At 39.6% G+C, this 18,112-nt stretch overlaps 1 protein-coding gene across 2 annotated transcripts in view; it reads left to right on the top strand.

Annotated features, from left to right (window-relative positions):
- RNF128 (ring finger protein 128) overlaps positions 1 to 18,112 on the top strand; it is a 218,685-nt gene that overhangs the window by 141,229 nt on the left and 59,344 nt on the right. For both annotated transcript variants that reach the window (XM_073599297.1, XM_073599296.1), the window contains exon 2: positions 7,891 to 8,138. In XM_073599297.1, the coding sequence (XP_073455398.1) occupies positions 7,891 to 8,138 (248 nt within the window). The remainder of the gene's footprint in view (positions 1 to 7,890; positions 8,139 to 18,112) is intronic.

The following is an 18,112-nucleotide window of genomic DNA, read 5'->3' as shown; positions in this document are numbered from 1 at the left end:
AAAACTGGAAAATCTGAAGCTGTGCACGATAGCCAATCGGCTTTTAAATTCAGCTCGTTCAATTAAGCCTTGACAAAATACTGGAAGCTGGTTTCTATGCAGAGCTGCACCAGTTTTTGCAGTCTCCAGGTTTAGTAAATCAACCCCACTACCTTTTCAAGTATAATGTATTGGCATGCTTTAGTAAGCTATGACCTAAAAGTAATTGTTCATAAATTGCACAACTAAATCAGTTAACATTTTAAGATTTGTGATTTTTTTTTTTTTCCCTATTTTTAAGTACTGAGTAATTTTTAAAGGCTATAGATGTACCCAGCTGCATGGCATTATGGAGAAGGAGGGACTGAGGGCCCCCCTCTGCAGTGAGAGGCCACTGCAGCATCCCGGGGACTGGTGAAAGGGCTATTCACCGATTGCTGATACTGCTAGCAGGGACTGAGCCAACGAGAGCAGGAAACCAAGTGTGCTTAATAATACCACACCCACACTGCACTCTATGCCGCACTCATTCCAAACCTGGATTGCAATTATATTGCATTATACAGAACCTTTACCACATCTGAACTACATCTGCCTTGTAGACATGTGCATTCGTTTTCGTCCGAATTTCAGGTATTTTCGTTATCGTTTTAACAAACGATAACAAAAGTGCAGAATCCGAAAAACGAAAGATCCGACATAAACAAATGCTTTATTTTCATTTTCGTTGCTACAACAGTTCGATATAGATAGGAGATTCGACATGATGATGACAATAACAATCTGTGTCCATCAAACCTGTGGTCGAATGTGCCTATCCTTAACTCTATTAGTCCAAGATTATTCTACATAGAGAGAAAAGATCTGACGTAGGGGAGAAAAGATGAATAAAAATAATGATGATGAATGTTATTGGCTGATTGTAACCAAAGAGGAGGAGCAGTAAAATAGCTAGAACTAAGTACACACGTACTTTGGCTTATGGTGTCTGTTGAAAGTTCTAAGAAGATTCGAAGGAGCAGGTAAACTATACGGCATCGTACAGTTTAGCTGCTCCGTCAAATCTTCTTTGAACATTCGACAGACACCATAAGCCTTCAATGACGGATTCGACCTTAATTTGGATTTTCGGACGAATGCAATTTAACGAAAAACAAAATAAATAAAAACGAATTTTCGATAGTAACTAAATTTTATTTTTAGGATGAAAACGAAATTCCGAAATGAAATATTTCAGTGTACACATGTCTACTGCCTTGCACCTGTGCCAAGACAACACCGTACCTATACTGCATGCAGATTAACTGGGACTGTCATTAAGGGCGTTGGTGCATTTAAAGGGCCTCAACGATAGCTGGCAGAAGAACATCTCAAAGGACTGCCCCTCCTGTAGTAATTATATTTATTTTGCAAGCCCTTTGTTCCCCTGTCCCCTTCCCTACCATCCTCCTCCTTCCCGTTTTTTTTTTTTTTTTTTTGGATCGTGCATACTCAGTTGGTTTAGAACTAGCTTCACTGCCATTTAAAATGTGCTCTGGCAGTGTACTTCAGTAAATTAAACTTTGCTACTTCTCCACTTGTCCTTGCTACTGTTTATGCTGCTTTGAAGGCCAAATGTCGTCTTATGCTTAGTGGTTATCACTGTTATGCTACATTGTGTTATGACCATTGTTAATCCATTTTATACTTGCACAATCCCTGATGGGTGACAATATATTAAGTTTGCCTTTCCTACCTGATTTGGTGTCTTTTTTTTTTCTTTGATATAGCACTACTATTTGGTTTGAAGTATTACTTTCAGTGACTTCCTGTGATGTATGTTTGTACACTCAACCTGGTGTGTCAGGGGGGCTGAGGTTCTTGAAAGTTGAGGCAAGGAACAGAGAACCCATCCTATCCAGTGGCTTCTACAGGGTAGCGCTGCATGGGCATTTGATTATCTTCACATAATCTAGGTATATTTTTCAAGGCTGGACAAGTCCCCCTTTTGTAGCAGTCTAAAGCTACCTTTAGATTAGTACTATCGCTCCCCTTCAATTCAGTTGATTAAATGTGTGTGAATGTATGTGTTTCTGTATTGTGTTTCTGTAGTGTGTGTGTGTGTGTGTGTGTGTGGGTGTGTGTGTGTGTGTGTGTGTGTGGATTATGAGAGAGACGGAGACTTTTGCTAATGTACCAAATGATGAGCTTGTTCAAATCCTGTCGTTATTTAAGATTTAGTCTAACTTAGCTAGGTTGATAGAGTGTGTGTGTGTGTGTGTGTGTGTGTGTGTGTGTGTGTGTGTGTGTGTGTGTGTGTGTGTGTGTGTGTGTGATTTTTGGTTTGTGTGGGACCCCTAGATCCTCATGTTCCCAATAGACATGATGTGGCACACATGAGGTTTTGCCTCCCTCATTTTCAGAGGTCTTCTTACACTACCCTATTATAAAACCAATGTTTTTTTTTTAACCATTTGGAACTGGCAGACTGATGGGATGCAATCCCATAAGCAATACAAACTATAAACCTCTATCTTGCATTATCTGAAGTGGAATTTAATGATTTTATACCTTGTGTGTTTTATGTGACTTGAAATTCTTTGACTTTATGAATTGTCTATATTGTACATCTCAATAAACATTCTAACAATCATCATAAACATTTAATAACCTGGATATTTTGTTTATCCATTTAATGACTAGAGCTAAACATACATAGGATACAGGATAAAAGACAAACATTTTGAGGTTCTTATGTTCCTTCATGGTTGGGAAAAGGTCAAGGTTACAGGAAGTGGGATTTTTAAGGTGCCAATTAATAACAACAATATTTTTTTACATATAAATTTTATTGGATTAACAATATGTTTAAAAAATACATTCAATAATCATATAAATTACATACACCATTGCAGTCACTTTGTACTCAACATGTTTCACTCTAAAGGAGCTTCTTCCGGAGTTTTATAGTGCTGCATGAAGTTTAATACTGCAAAGAGAATACATGATTATAAACATCATTGATACTGTTAATATATTGCAACAATTTTATTAATTCATTAACATTTCAAAACATAGGTTTTCCTCTCGGCCTGATAATAATTCCTATCAATCAATCTAAAATCAATTCTTGAGACGATCAAACAAATCTTCCGAAATCTGGGTTAAGACCAAACGTTGCACCCATAGGAAGAGAAGACCTCTTTAAAACTATATATAAAGGAATTATTTTAAAGGAAATATTTGAAATACTGTTGGGTAAAGTAACACTAATATCTAATATAGACATATCTAATTCGCCAAAATCTAAGAAATTACCTTCGTTATCTGGAAATATTAAATCCGACCAATGAGTTTCCTCATTTCAAAAGAAATGAAGTTAAGGATGCTGGAATTCATGAGAGCCAATCCGCAGTTGGATTTTTCCTAAAATTACAGGAAGATGCCTGCAATAGGAGGGAAAAGTAACCAGCAGTGGAAAATCTCACTGTTGTATATAGTTAAAGGCTCAGAGATGACCTTCCAGTGAATCAGTCCTACAAAGGAAAAACAAAAATGGAGTTGTATATGATGTGTATATTACATAAGTGGTTAATTCAAAAGGCACAAGTAAACCACAAATTAATCAGCTAAAAGGGCCAAATGTACACTGCATCCTCCTCCAGGAGCAACAAAGAGCCTGCCCGGTGCTGGCAAATGTAGCCCCCTCAAGCTGGCAACGGTGGTTCACTTGTCCATAGTTTAGTTCCTATAGCTAAACGGTCAATTGTTCTGTACTTACGAGTCCAAGATTGGAAGCTGGAAAGGATTTGTCTTCAGATCATCCACAATCTCTTAAATTCACCTGTGGAAAATTAATATACCAATAATGAGATAAAAGTAAAAGGTGGAAAACCTTTTTTTAAACAGCAATCATTATTCCACAGAAAGATATGAAGCTTACAAGCAAAGATGTAATTTTTGAGAAGGGCACAGTCCGGCACATACTAGGTCACAGGGATTAAGATGGGTTGCAAAATTACATTTGGGGGGGAAAAAAACAGGAAGACAGATTGCAAGAATATATTTGGAGGAACATTTCCATATACCGTATATACTCGTGTATAAGTCGAATTTTTCAGCCCCTTCTTTGGGGCTGAAAGTGCCCCCTTCGACTTATACACGAGTCACCGCCGTCTGTCTGCATGATCAGCGTGTCATGCAGGCAGACGGCGGCCAGCATGTGCTGCATAGACTCGGCAGCGGCTCTCAATGTTCAAAAGCCACGCCTCCTCATCTGTGATAGGCTGTACACTGACTGCCTATCACAGACATTCTCTCATCCTCGTCCGTGGTATGAGGATAAGAGAATTTCCGTGATAGGCTGACTGCTGGGAAATGGAGTTTTTTGGACGAGGAGGAGGCGTGGCTTTTGAACAGTGAATGGCTGAATACTACACGCTGATCGGTGCAGAGCAGCGCACGGAGGATGCACAGGACACAGGTAGGATGCACACACACAGACACATGTACATATACACATGCACATATACACATGTACATATACACATGCACATATACACATGCACATATACACATGCACATATACACATGCACACATGCACATATACACATGCACATATACACATGCACATATACACATGCACATATACACATGACACATATACACATGACACATATACACATGACACATATACACATGACACATATACACATGACACATATACACATGACACATATACACATGACACATATACACATGACACATATACACATGACACATATACACATGACACATATACACATGACACATATACACATGACACATGCACATATACACAGGACACAGGACACATGACACATATGCACAGGACACATGATACATGCAAAGGACACAGGGAGGTATACAGCTGCAGATGGGCATTGCTGACCCTCTTTTTCCACTTGCAGTAGCTGCTGCATTTCTCACCCTCGTCTTATACTCGGGTCAATAAGTTTTTCCCATTTTTTTTTTTTTTTTTTTTTTGTGGTAAATTAGGGCCTCGACTTATACTCGAGTATATACGGTATGTGCTTGATAACTATATAAGACGTTGACAATGAGCCACCACTGACCTGGGTAATGTATGATATACATCAATCAGCCATAACTTTATGACCACTGACAGGTCTAATGAATAACCTTGCCTATTTCTTTACATTCCACTGATGGAGATGCCATTGTATTAGGCAGCAAGTAAACATGTTGTCCCTGAAGCTGTTGTGTTGAAATCAGAAAAAGAATGGGCATCGCAGTTTTTTTGTGTTTGGGACTGCACAGCCGCAGTCTGGTCAGGGTGCCCATGCTAACCCATGTCCATGGCCAAAAGTTTCTACAATGGGCATGTGAGCATCAGAACTTGACCACAAAGCAATGGAAAAAATGGGAATGGAAGCAATGGAAAAAGGTGGCCTGGTCTGATTAATCATGTTTTCTTTTATATTTTTTGTGTGTGTGTGTGTGTGTGTGTGTGTGTGTGTGTGTGTGTGTTACTTACCTAGGGAAGAGATGGAACCAGGATACAGTATAGGGTGGAGGCAGTGTGATGTTTTGGGCAATGTTCTGCTGGGAAACCTTGGGTCCTGCCATTCATGTGGATGTTACTTTGACATGCACCACCTACCAAAACATTGTTGATGACCAAACTGTGTTGCATGATGACAATTGCCTCTTTCAACAGGATAATGTGCCCTGCTACACTGCAAAAATATTTCAAGAATGGTTTGAGGAACATAACAAGTTCTAGGTACTTGGCCTTTAAATTTCTCAAATCTCAATTCCACAGAGCATCTGTGGGATGTGCTGATGGGGGGGGGGGGGGGGGGTCTGATCCATGAAGACCCCACCTGGCAATTCACAGGACTTTAAATGACCTGCTACTGAGAACTTGGTGCCGTATACCACAGCATACCTTGAGATGTCTAGGGTGATTTAGGTCTATTGTATCAAACTTTACCCAAATGGAAAAATCACTTCTGCTTTAAAGGTTAAGTTAACCTTTTCAGGCAGATTTTCACTTTCATATCTATTTCAAATTTCATAATAAATAGAAACAATTTCTATTTCTGGCCCAGCCACCCCAATGTGCTCATCTCTCGCCTCATTCACGAAAGCTTTGAAATGTCACATTTGATATTGAGATATCTATATTTATTTCAATATCTCCTGATGGTCGTGTGGCATCCAGGAAGCTCTGAATCCCAGAATGCATTGCCTTGCTGCATCACAGAAAAGGGCAATGGGGTATGTTCACTTCGTTGTATAATCACCTATAGATCTACATTGGCTATGTAGCACAAGGCCCGTCTGATACCAATAGAATAGATTGCTCAAGTGGGTCCTATAACATAGTCCTGGTAAATCTAAAGGAGATTGTATAATCAGATTGCATAGTGTATTGCCAACTTTATACAAGTGCATAGGAGAGAGTAGATGGGGGCACTCAGCTGTCAAGCCCCATTCACATCTTCATGTAGCGGGAACTTGCATTCCTGCATGCGTTCTTTTCTACTATGATTTTTGTGTGTGTTTTTCTGAAACGCAAAGTATGCATTTTCTGTGTCGTTTGCCATGTGTTTGGAAATGCACAGAAGTAAACGAAGCCTCAGTGTTCTTGTGTAAATAAACCAATTTCAGTTTCAGGCCTCATTCACACCTAGCATACTGGGAGCTCAGGTTTTTTGGCTTGTTTTTCCTGTGATATCCATAGGGCAGCCTGTTGATTCCAATGGACTGCCCTACATGTGGCAAAGTAGCTCATAGGACATTATGGCATGATGCGGGCTTTCCCTTTTTTTTTTTTTTTTTTTAATTAATTTTTTTGCTGCGTTTTGTCACTTGTTTTTTAACTTGGCAAAATGGGTGTTTTGCTTATGTGTTTTGGTGTGCAACTAGTTCATTTTAGGTGTATTAAGGTGACCATACAGTCTGATTTTTACAATCTCCTTTTGGATTTACCAAAACTATATAATGGGGGGACGCACTCAGGCAGGCCCTTGCACTACATAATTGATGGCAGCTCTAAAGGAGTTTGTGCAATCGGGTTGTATAGTGAGCATTACACAACCTAGGACACACTTCTCCTGTTTTCAATACTACAGCCCTATCCACATAGGCTGATATCTGATTGCGCAGCTCCAGCACACTCTGCCAAATAAACAATCTATGCAAGATGAAAGTTAAGGGAGGAAAAAATAAATAAATAATGCCTGTGTATTTAGTGAGACGTATGACTTTTCCTGCGACTTTGGATATCAGTCGCATCCCATGATTCCCAATGATAACCAATTATCTGTGTGACTTAAAAGTAGTCGCGGTACTACTTTGGTCTGACTTTGATGTGAGTCGAGGTCCATAGACCTTAAGTTTACACAGGCAAGCCCTGAAATCGTGGCAAAATCATGTGACTTTCAAGTCACGGCAGTGTGAAAGGGGCCTGAGCAGTTTTCATGCTCTAAGGTCTGTCCAGGAAGAGAGTGGTTGGGTGTGTGTGTGTGTGTGTGTGTGTGTGTGTGTGTTTTGGTTTTTTTTTTTTTTTTTACACAACATGCTTGACACCGAGGTAACAGCTGAGAAGTACAAGGTGAACTTGTCCTTTAGGGGTATGCATCTGCTCCTGGTAAATATGGGGAAAAAAAAATCAAGAACCAAATAAACGTGTGTGTGTGTGTGTATATATATATATATATATATATATATATATATATATATATATATATATATATATATATATATATATATATATATATATATATATATATATATATATATATATATATATATAAATTATTTTTTTTTTTTTTTCTATAATAAAAATGTTTTCATATGTAGGATTCTTAAAGCACAGAATAAAAATTTTCTAACAGCCCATTTTCTCTGCTGTTGTTTCATAGGCACAAAAGATACAGTTGCCATCATGATAGGAAACCTGAAAGGGAATGAAATTGTAAGCTTGGTTCGTAATGGCTTTCAAGTCACCATGGTGATTGAAGTGGGAAAGAAACATGGTTCCTGGGTAAACCACTATTCCATCTTCTTTGTGTCAATTTCCTTCTTCGTTGTCACGGCAGCTACAGTGGGTTACTTCATCTTCTACTCAGCTCGCCGGTGGAGACACACACGAGCTCAGAACCAAAAGATGGTAAGAACTTTTTTTTTTTTACGTGTTTGTGCTGACCATTGTGCTAATTTCATGGCTCCATAACCTCATACTAAGTTAAAACTCACCTTCTCCTTTTGTTCCCTTGCTGTCCAAACCAGTAAAATATCACTGATGCTCCTCTGCTTGTGATCGAGTTTTCTGAAGCTTTTTACCAGTGTGGGAGAGACATCCATTAGGAACAATTGTAGATGCGTTGTCTTGATTCACCTTGCTTTCTCTTCTAAATAAACCTGATTATTCTCTTCAAAAATTAGATATCCCTAAAAGAATATTTTGATCTCAGTACCTCCCCAGACATTTCTAACAATACTTTATGGAGTGCACATAAAGCAGTTATATGTGGTGAAAATCATACAAATTGTGAGCTCACAAGAAAACACTGACATAATTAAAAATCTAGAAAAAGAATATAATACTCTGCTTAACCAACATAAAAAAAATCCCTCTGCATCATTATTTAATAAGTTATCCGATGTTCAAACGCAACTTAACCTATGTTTAACTACACAATCTGAAAAATATATCAATTGGACAAAAAATAAATTCTATATGTATAATGATAAACCACATACTCTCTTGGCTAATAAATTATGTAAAACTGATCATAAATTTAAACCAATCGATCTTAAGACTCGCTCAAATTCATTTACACGTAATCCTTCTAAGATTCTAGAAATTAACACTTATCGAATCTTTACCAAGCCTCAGACACTTATGATGATAAACTGGCTGAAAACTACTTTTCATCTATACACCTACCCACAATTCCAAAACCTCTTTTTTCAATTCAATTTTCTGTTCCTGAAATTCTTTTGGCCATTAAATCTCTCAAAACTAGTAAAAAAAACCTGGTCCAGATGGCCTTTCTGCTCTTTACTATAAAAAATTAGTTTTTGTTTTTTTGCCCCTCAATTATCCACATATTATAATGCTATTAATACAAGGTAATACATTAAATTCAGATAAATTTATTGCCTCTTTTTGCATGACGCCTAAACCAAATTGCGATACTATTGGGTCTAACTTTCGCCCTATTTCTCTTCGTAACTACAACGCTAAAATGCTTGCAAAAATTTTAGCGATTCGCTTGAACACTGGAAGAATTTTAATGAATTAATTAGTAAAGACCAAGTAGGTTTCGTGCCTAGACAACAAGCAAGTGATCGTATTCACAAAATATTACATCTTATTCATTTAGCTTAAAAAATGCTTGTTTCCTCTTATCCCTTGATATTAGGAAAGCATTTGACATGGTCCTCTGGCCATACTTACATTTCCTGCTTAAAAATATGGGGCTTCAGTCCTCACTTTTGCAACTGGATTAATTCTCTCTAAGATAAACCAAAAGCATTTGTACAATATGCTGGATTTCGATTGCCCCATTTGGAAATTTCAAAGAAGCACTAGACAGGGATGCCCTTTATCCCCACTATTGTTTCTATTAGCAATTGAACCTCTTGCAATTTTGATGAAAAATAACATTGGTATTAAAAGTTTAGATATTGCAAGTTATCATCATAAAATCTTTCTTTTTGCTGATGATATTTTATTTATAACAACCCTTGAAACCATTGACCACCTTACTATCTAAATCTAGAACTAGTTGCCTTTAAAAAAAATTCTGGTCTTTATATTAATAATATTTAATCTAAAGCCCTGAACATGAATATGTCAAATGCTGATATTCATATTAAAACACATTTTCCTTTCTCCCTGGGAAGACTTTGCCTTGTCTTATTTAGGCATTAAAATTGCCTCCTCCTTTTATGATTTCCTTTTTATAATGCTAATTTTCCATTTATTACTCGTCACTTGAAATCTCTTTTTGAGACATGGAAAAACTATTAAATTTCATGTTTAGGATGCATAATATCTATAAAAATTTGTTTTTTTTTTTCACCAAAATTACTTTAGAGTACCTCCTATTAATATTCCTTCCCATATTCTAAGATCAATTCAAAATTCAGTATTTTCCTTTTTATATGGCAAAAACGCAAACCCCGAATAAATAGAGAAACTCTTTTCCAAACAAAAATAATGGACTAGCTGTTCCCAATATTTCCAGTTATTATTCAGCTACTCAAATATCTCGTCTTATAGGTTACAATAACTATTCAGACCCTATATCCATTGATCCTATTCTATGGATTCTTAAATTTAGAAAACATATTGATAACCCCATTATCAAACATTCTATGTTTAAATTGGGATAAAAACAAATTAAGAAGTAATTATGTCCCCTTATGCGCCCCTATTACCAATCGTACGTAACCCGATTTTACCAGGATTCCATGAACCCCTCTAATCATATCAAATGGTGGACTTAGATTAAAAAATATATTTATAAAATTTACAAACTCCCTCCTGGAGTATTAAGTCTTTCGTCTATGAAACAAACTCTCAAATTACCTCATCAAGAACTTCCCAGATACTTTGTAATAAAAAAATTATCTCTCTCGCGCGCGCGCTCTCTCTCTCTGATTTATTCATCTATACTCGATAAAACAAAACCTCATTCATGTAAGACAAAATGGGAAAATGATCTTGGAAAAAACTATAAAAGAAGAACAATGGATACAAATCTGGTATACTACTTCCCACTGCTCTATTAATACTGCCGCCATAGAATCCAGTTACATATCATATTATTCATGAGATGGTATTTGGTTCGTTTAGCCAAGTTTAAACCAACTATCTCAAATAAATGCATTAGAGGTTACAATGTTGGTCTGTCTGTGTATATATAGTTACATAGTTACATAGTTAGTCAGGTCGAAAAAAGACACAAGTCCATCCAGTCCAACCATAAAAAAACAAAAAAAACTAAAAAACAATATACCCAATACTATACCCACAGTTGATCCAGAGGAAGGCAAAAAACCCCAGCAGAGCATGCTCCAATTTGCTACAGCAGGGGAAAAAATTCCTTCCTGATCCCAGAGAGGCAATCGGATTATCCCTGGATCAACTTTACCTATAAATGTCAGTACCCAGTTATATTATGTACATTTAGGAAAGTATCCAGGCCTTAAAGCAATCTACTGAGCTGGCCAGAACCACCTCTGGAGGGAGTCTATTCCACATTTTCACAGCTCTTACTGTGAAGAAACCTTTCCGTATTTGGAGATGAAATCTCTTTTCCTCCAGTCATAAAGAGTGCCCCCTTGTCCTCTGTGTTGACCGTAAAGTGAATAACTCAACACCAAGTTCACTATATGGACCCCTTATATATTTAAACATGTTGATCATATCCCCCCTTATTCTCCTCTTCTCAAGAGTGAACAAATTCAGTTCCTCTAATCTTTCCTCATAGCTGACCTCCCCAATGCCTCTTATCAGTTTGGTTGCCCTTCTCTGCACTTTCTCCAGTTCCCCGATATCCTTTTTGAGAACTGGTGCCCAAAACTGAACGGGATATTCCAGATGAGGTCTTACTAATGATTTGAACAGGGGCAAAATGATATCTCTCTCTCTGGAGTCCATACCTCTCTTAATACAAGAAAGAACTTTGCTCGCTTTGGAAACCGCAGCTTGGCATTGCATACTATTATTGAGCTTATGATCTACCAAAACCCCCAGATCCTTCTCCACTATGGATTCCCCCAGTTGTACTCCCCCTAGAATGTATGATGCATGCATATTCTTAGCCCCCAAGTGCATAACTTTACATTTCTCAACATTAAACCTCATCTGCCACATAGTTGCCCAATTAGACAGTGCATTGAGGTCGGCTTATAAATTGGAGACATCCTGTAAGGACGTTATTCCACTGCATAGCTTGGTGTCATCTGCAAAGACAGAAATGTTACTTTTGATCCCAGACCCAATATCATTTATAAAGATATTAAAGAGTAAGGGTCCCAGCACTGAACCTTGGGGTACACCACTGATAACCTTAGACCATTCAGAGTAAGAATCATTAACCACTACTCTCTGAATTCTGTCTTTTAGCCAGTTTTCTATCCATTTACAAACTGATATTTCCAACCCTGTAGACTTTAGCTTACACATGAGCCGTGTGTGCGGAACTGTATCGAACGCTTTTGCAAAATCCAAGTAAACCACGTCCACAGCCACCCCTCTGTCCAAGGTTTTACTTACCTCTTCATAAAAAGAAATCAGGTTTGTCTGACAACTTCTGTCTTTCATGAATCCATGCTGTCTGTTGCTTAAAATGTTTTTTTCCAGCAAGAACTCGTCTATGTGGTCTCTTATTAAACGCTCCAGTATCTTCCCGACTATAGAAGTTAAACTAACAGGTCTATAGTTACTTGGTAAAGACTTTGATCCCTTTTTAAATATAGGCACCACGTTCGCCCTGCGCCAATCCAGTGGTACCATTCCTGTCATTAATGAGTCCCTAAAAATTAGATACAATGGCTTTGAAATTACAGAGCTCAATTCTTTTAGGATCCGTGGGTGGATGCCATCAGGTCCAGGTGCTTTATCCACTTTTATTCTGTCTAAATATTTCTGGACCATATCCCTTTTGAGCCATTGTGGATCATTGGGGGCTGTGTCAATACCACCCCCATTATGGACATGAGCGTCCCCATGCTCTTTTGTATACACAGAGCTGAAGAAAGTATTTAATAAATTAGCCTTCTCCTTGTCCCCAGTCACCCACTCTAGATTATTTTGTAAAGGGCCTACATGCTCAGACATGACCTTTTTACTATTAATATATTTGAAGAATTTTTTGGGGTTTGTCCTACTATTTTTTGCGATCTGTCGTTCATTTTGAATTTTTGCACCCTTGATTTCCTTTTTACATATTCTGTTAAATTCTTTGTAGCATTTAAACAACTCTAGTGTTCCTTCATTTTTTATATTTTTTAATGTGTGTGTGTGTGTGTGTGTGTGTGTGTGTGTGTGTGTGTGTGTGTGTGTGTGTGTGTGTATCTATATATAAATAAAATTTATTAAGCGAGAGATGTGGATCACATAAACAGGTGACAACTTACAAAATAAATAGACCTGAAGTGTACCTTTGGTGGTCTGGTCAGTATGCCAAGAAAAGGGGAAAAAGACTCAGGGAAATAACTCTTAATTGATTCTTATGTTTGAGCCAACTTGGTAAAGGCTTGCGCCATTTCTTCCTGAGGATTTGGGATGTATGTGGCAAAACAAGCGGACTTCCATCGGCCTAGTTTCTTGATTACGTGGTCTGGTACTCCATGTTGGAAGGCAGCTGAGGCTGCTCTGATCCGGAAGGAATGTCCAGAGGAGTGACTGGGGTTGAAGCCCAAGTTGCTTAGGAGGATCCTGACATGCTTGATAAACTGGATACCACTCAGGGGCTGGTTAGAAAGGGTAGCAACGATCTACCATCAGATTGGCTGGGTAGATGGCACAGCAGGCGTTGTTAGTCTGCAACAGGTTGATGTTAACCCCGGGGCCGGTTTGTTGCATTTTTTAGACTGTGAGATGAAGGGTGTAATGCTTCGGAAAGCGAGTCAGGTGGCATCAGAGCCGTGTCTGACTGCTGGAGCCACTGATGGTAAATTCACTAGGTCATAGGAAACCGTAAAAGGCCTGGTATATGGCCACCTGGATGACTAGGCTGAGCAAAGCCCCAAACTGAGAACAAGTAAGGATTTCAGACATGTCCCTGAAGAGGGCACTTGCGATAGGTAGGCATTTGCTACTGGCTACGGGTTGGTGCTTCTGTAGGAGGGACTTGACTGCATGGGCCAAGAATACTGACGGTTTACTGGGGTCCTGTAAGGACAGGAAATGTTGAATGCCGGCTAGGTATAGCATGATAGTATTGAGAGGGCCAGCTGTGTGCGGCAATACGATATGAAGGCTAAGACGTGTCTAACGTCGCCTATGGCTACTCCGGGGCAAAAGGCTAAAAACTTACTGTAAGTGTTCCAAGCAGTGCGATAGGCCTTCAGTGTGTTGTGTGCCAAGGAGTGGTTAATGAGCTGTTTTGCATTGGCGAGATGCGACTTCAGTCCATCATCGGCAACGACCAGGGTGGGACAGGAGTAGTTGTTTGGTCGGCTCCTGCTGGAAAAACAAAGTAAGGTTGAAATGGGACAGTGCATCAGCTGCGATTTTGCATTTGCCTAGAATAAATCTACAGGAGATATTAAACTGGTGACAGAGTGACAGCTATGCGAGCCTGCACAGGAAGGACATGATGGGGAGTGACTTGGATCTACCTTTATTGATGATGTCGGCCTTGGCCTGATTGTCCGTGGTGAAGAGCACCGTCCTGTTCAAGTGTGGTCCCAGACCTGGGCAACTGGAATACAGCTCGAAGAGTGATGAAGACTAGGCGAAAGCAGAAATTTAAGAGAATTTCTGGGGGCCAAGGTTCGGCGAACCAGTGGTGGCCGAAAAAAGGCCGCGAAGCCCGTGGAGGCTGCGGCATCGGTGACTACCTATGGTGGCTCGGCTGGCACTGCCAGGATAAACATTGAAATGCCGTTCCAGCGGGTGAAGAACTTGTCCCACATAGCTAAGTCTGCTACTGCTGTTTGGTCTAGTTTGAGAACTTGGTCTGGATCTTGCACTGGTGTGAGAAACTAAAAGCTATGATATTAAGGACCGTCCTAGAGGAATAATCCTCATCGCGAATTTCTGCATCCCTAGTAAGGATTGCCACTGCCTCCTGATGCACCCTTGTGACCGAGTGAAGTCGTGGATAACTGTCCAGGTATGGGTTAGTTTGTCAGGGGACAGGCTATGGCATGAGTTTCCAGAGTGATGAATAGGAAGGTGATACTGTGCCGGGCCTTCCACTTTATGCTGAGCTATGGGCACGTTGAGATTGCTGAACACTATTCTCAACCTGCCTAGATCTGCCGGTGGTGTGCCTGGTGAGCAGGGAATCATCGAGGTGGTGGATAACCATCTGACGGTGGGTCTGGTGTGACTTTACCAGAAATAAACTGTCTCATCTCGTGATGCGACTGACCCTGGTGAAGATGCGAACTGTACGTACTTCCCTCTCTTATTTATTTTATTTTTTATCTGGGTAGATAAAGTCCAGCCTGGCCCCTGGCTGAACTAACCTCAGGGAGCGACTGTGAAAGATGAGTGGCCCGCGTGCCACTGGAGATGAATGGCCAACTGCGTGCCGTTGCATGTTTGGCTGATTGTCACTGAGGTGTGTTTGCATGTAGGTGCATGCCACGGAGTGTTTTATACTACTGGAGATGATATAGCGTGGTTGCAAGGGTCTCAGTGAGTGTCAGGCTGCTGAGACGATATTGCGTGGTTGCAAGGATCTCGACGAGTGAGGGATTGCAAGGGTCTCAATGAATGTCTGGTTGCTGGGGCAAGACTGCATGGTCACAAAGATCTTGATGAGTGGGAGGTTGCTCGAGATGGTATTGCGTGGTTGCAAGGGTCTCTGAGTGTGGGGCTGCTGAGACGGTATTGCATTTGCAAGGGTGTCAGGCTGCTGAGATGATTTTGCGTGGTTGCAAGGGTCTCAACAGGTATCAGGTTGCTGGGCTGAGATTACGTGGTGACAAAGGGGGTATTTATTTGTATTTTTTTTTTGTATTAATTTTTTCTGACAAGTGAGAGGTTGCTGGGACGATGTTGCGTTTTTTCAAGGGCCTTAACAAGGGTGTCAGGCTGCTGAGACGATTTGCATGGTTGCAATGGTCTTAACGAATAAGAATTGGGTTACTGAGAAAGGGATAGATACGCCTGGTTTTGGCGACTTACCATATCCTTAAGCAAGCAGTAATAAGTAGGGGCAACTAACGAATGATATGGTAGACAACGAATGGTAATGAATTGATAGGACATAAAGAATGTGGTAACAAATCTTACTTGCAACAGTGGGCCATGTGAGTGAGTTTGCGGCGGACTATGGCTGGAGTGCAACATATCGGGAAGGTGTGGAGTGATGCCGTGCAGGAGGCAAAACAACAAGGTTTGGTGTAGAAAATAGAACACGAGAAGTACGTACAAATAATTAGTAAGTTCGGATAACACTGTGAGTGTCCACGAATTTTGACATGACAAACACGGTAACGAATCCTACCTGCGACAGTGACTATGCTACTGGGTTCGCATTGAATTGGAGCGGGTGTGCAATACATCTGAAGAGTGTGGTGCCATGCATGATGCACAGAAAAGTTTTTTTGGTTTGGTAAATAAATGAGAGAAGAACCGTGTACAAACTATTAGTAAGTTCCGCTGCGGGAACTAAAAAACACGGCATGGGGGAAACAACGAATGGAAACGGTAGAAAGTATGCAATGTATCTGATAGGAAACGGTTGTAAAATGTATGAAATTAATCCGATACGAATCAGTAGTAAGGAGTATTACATTTAATCTAATCTAAGCTGATACGAATTGGTTGAAGAGTGTATGCCAACCCTTGTTCTGAAACCGAACACCTACCAACCACCCAACCCCCCCAGGCTAATCAAGTGCAGACAAGGCACCAGGTGGGTCTAATTACCACCTCAGTCAGCCACAGAACCCATACAAAGAATACATGCTCATCTCCAAATGGATGAGATGGCAACCCCATGGACAGTGAATTTTATAATCAGTGAAGGCTATGGCAAGTGATATCGGACAACGACCGATAGCGGCTCGGAGGCTTGGATTTACAAATGAACCGTATGTTTGGCAGAAGGAACTTACGAATGTACTAAACCTGTGCTGAATGATGTCGGGACGTGAGTGACAACAACTCGGAGGCAGGCTTTTTACGAAAGGTATGTAGGATAGGAAGCATAACGAATTGCAAGATTGCACATGATACAAAAAGGTTTGAATACTACCTGCGACAGTGAGTGGGACCCACCAACGAAGGCCGCAAACGGAGAAGCCGGAATGCACTTGCGATCGAGGGGGGTGGGGGAAACATTTTTTTTACTTTTGGGGGAGAAAAAAACTTTTCCAAAAACCCTCTAGAAGCCTTATTAAGTCTCACACCAAAAAACTTTACCAATACCTAATTCCGTCTTTGACATTTTTATATTCACTGCTGCTAAACAAACCTTAGAATTCCACTTCGGTCAGGAACAAAATTAATTGGTTTATGTCCAATGAAAAACTTGCTGCCATTTAATATAGACAAATTTGAGAAAACATGGTCCCCATGGACTACATCTCACCACAAAATGATAGATCTCTTCTAAGTTTATGATTTATCCTTTTAAAAACTCTTGTACATTTGTTATTTACCCTTGTTCGATTTATTATTTATTCCCTTTCTTAACTATTTGTGTATCCTTAATATACTTTTTTTTTTTTTTTTTTTATGTATGATTTGTACTGCTTTTCTTTCTTGAAAACAAAAATATTTATAAAAAAAAAAAAAATCGCCTTGCCTGTCGCAGAATAATCATTGCAACATGGCTTAAATATTAAAGGATTTTGATACAAATCTTTAGTAATAGGAAGCAGAAGAAAACCTAAAAATGAACTCCAGGCGTAAAATATAGCTTAATATAATTATGTATTCATTATAAACAATATTTTAATTTTGGGTAGTCAGAATAGTTTGCCTTAGACTCTAAATTGACTTTCCGTAACCCCATGTGCCAAGGAACTTGGACTGAGTGAGGGAGGGCCAGCGCTTGGAGTCAGTCAGTTGCACTGCAGTGCACATGTGCTTGCAAGAAGCATATTGACAGGAGAAGAGGGGAGATTGACAGAGATATGAGCTATTCAGTATACTGCTGCTTCTTCACTGTCCAATTACCAACTAGGGACAGGAAGGTGACCTAGATCTTTTTCTCCAAATACATTAGAGAAAATGCGGATCAACAAATCTGGTTGTGCTGTCTAAATGTCAAAAATACAGAGAAATACAAGCCTTCTGGCATATAAAATAGCGCATATACTGTGTATCTAGATCAGGGGTCAGCAACCTTTTTTTCACTTAAGGGCCTGATTCAATGTATGTGAATGCATAGAGGGCCGCATTCACCTGCTAATAAATGAACATAACATTATACGGCCCCC

This window comes from Aquarana catesbeiana, linkage group LG09 (assembly GCF_042186555.1).
Source record: "Aquarana catesbeiana isolate 2022-GZ linkage group LG09, ASM4218655v1, whole genome shotgun sequence".
Taxonomy (NCBI): domain Eukaryota; kingdom Metazoa; phylum Chordata; class Amphibia; order Anura; family Ranidae; genus Aquarana; species Aquarana catesbeiana.
Note: the sequence above shows the minus strand (reverse complement) of the source record. Positions and strands in the feature narration are given on the sequence as shown.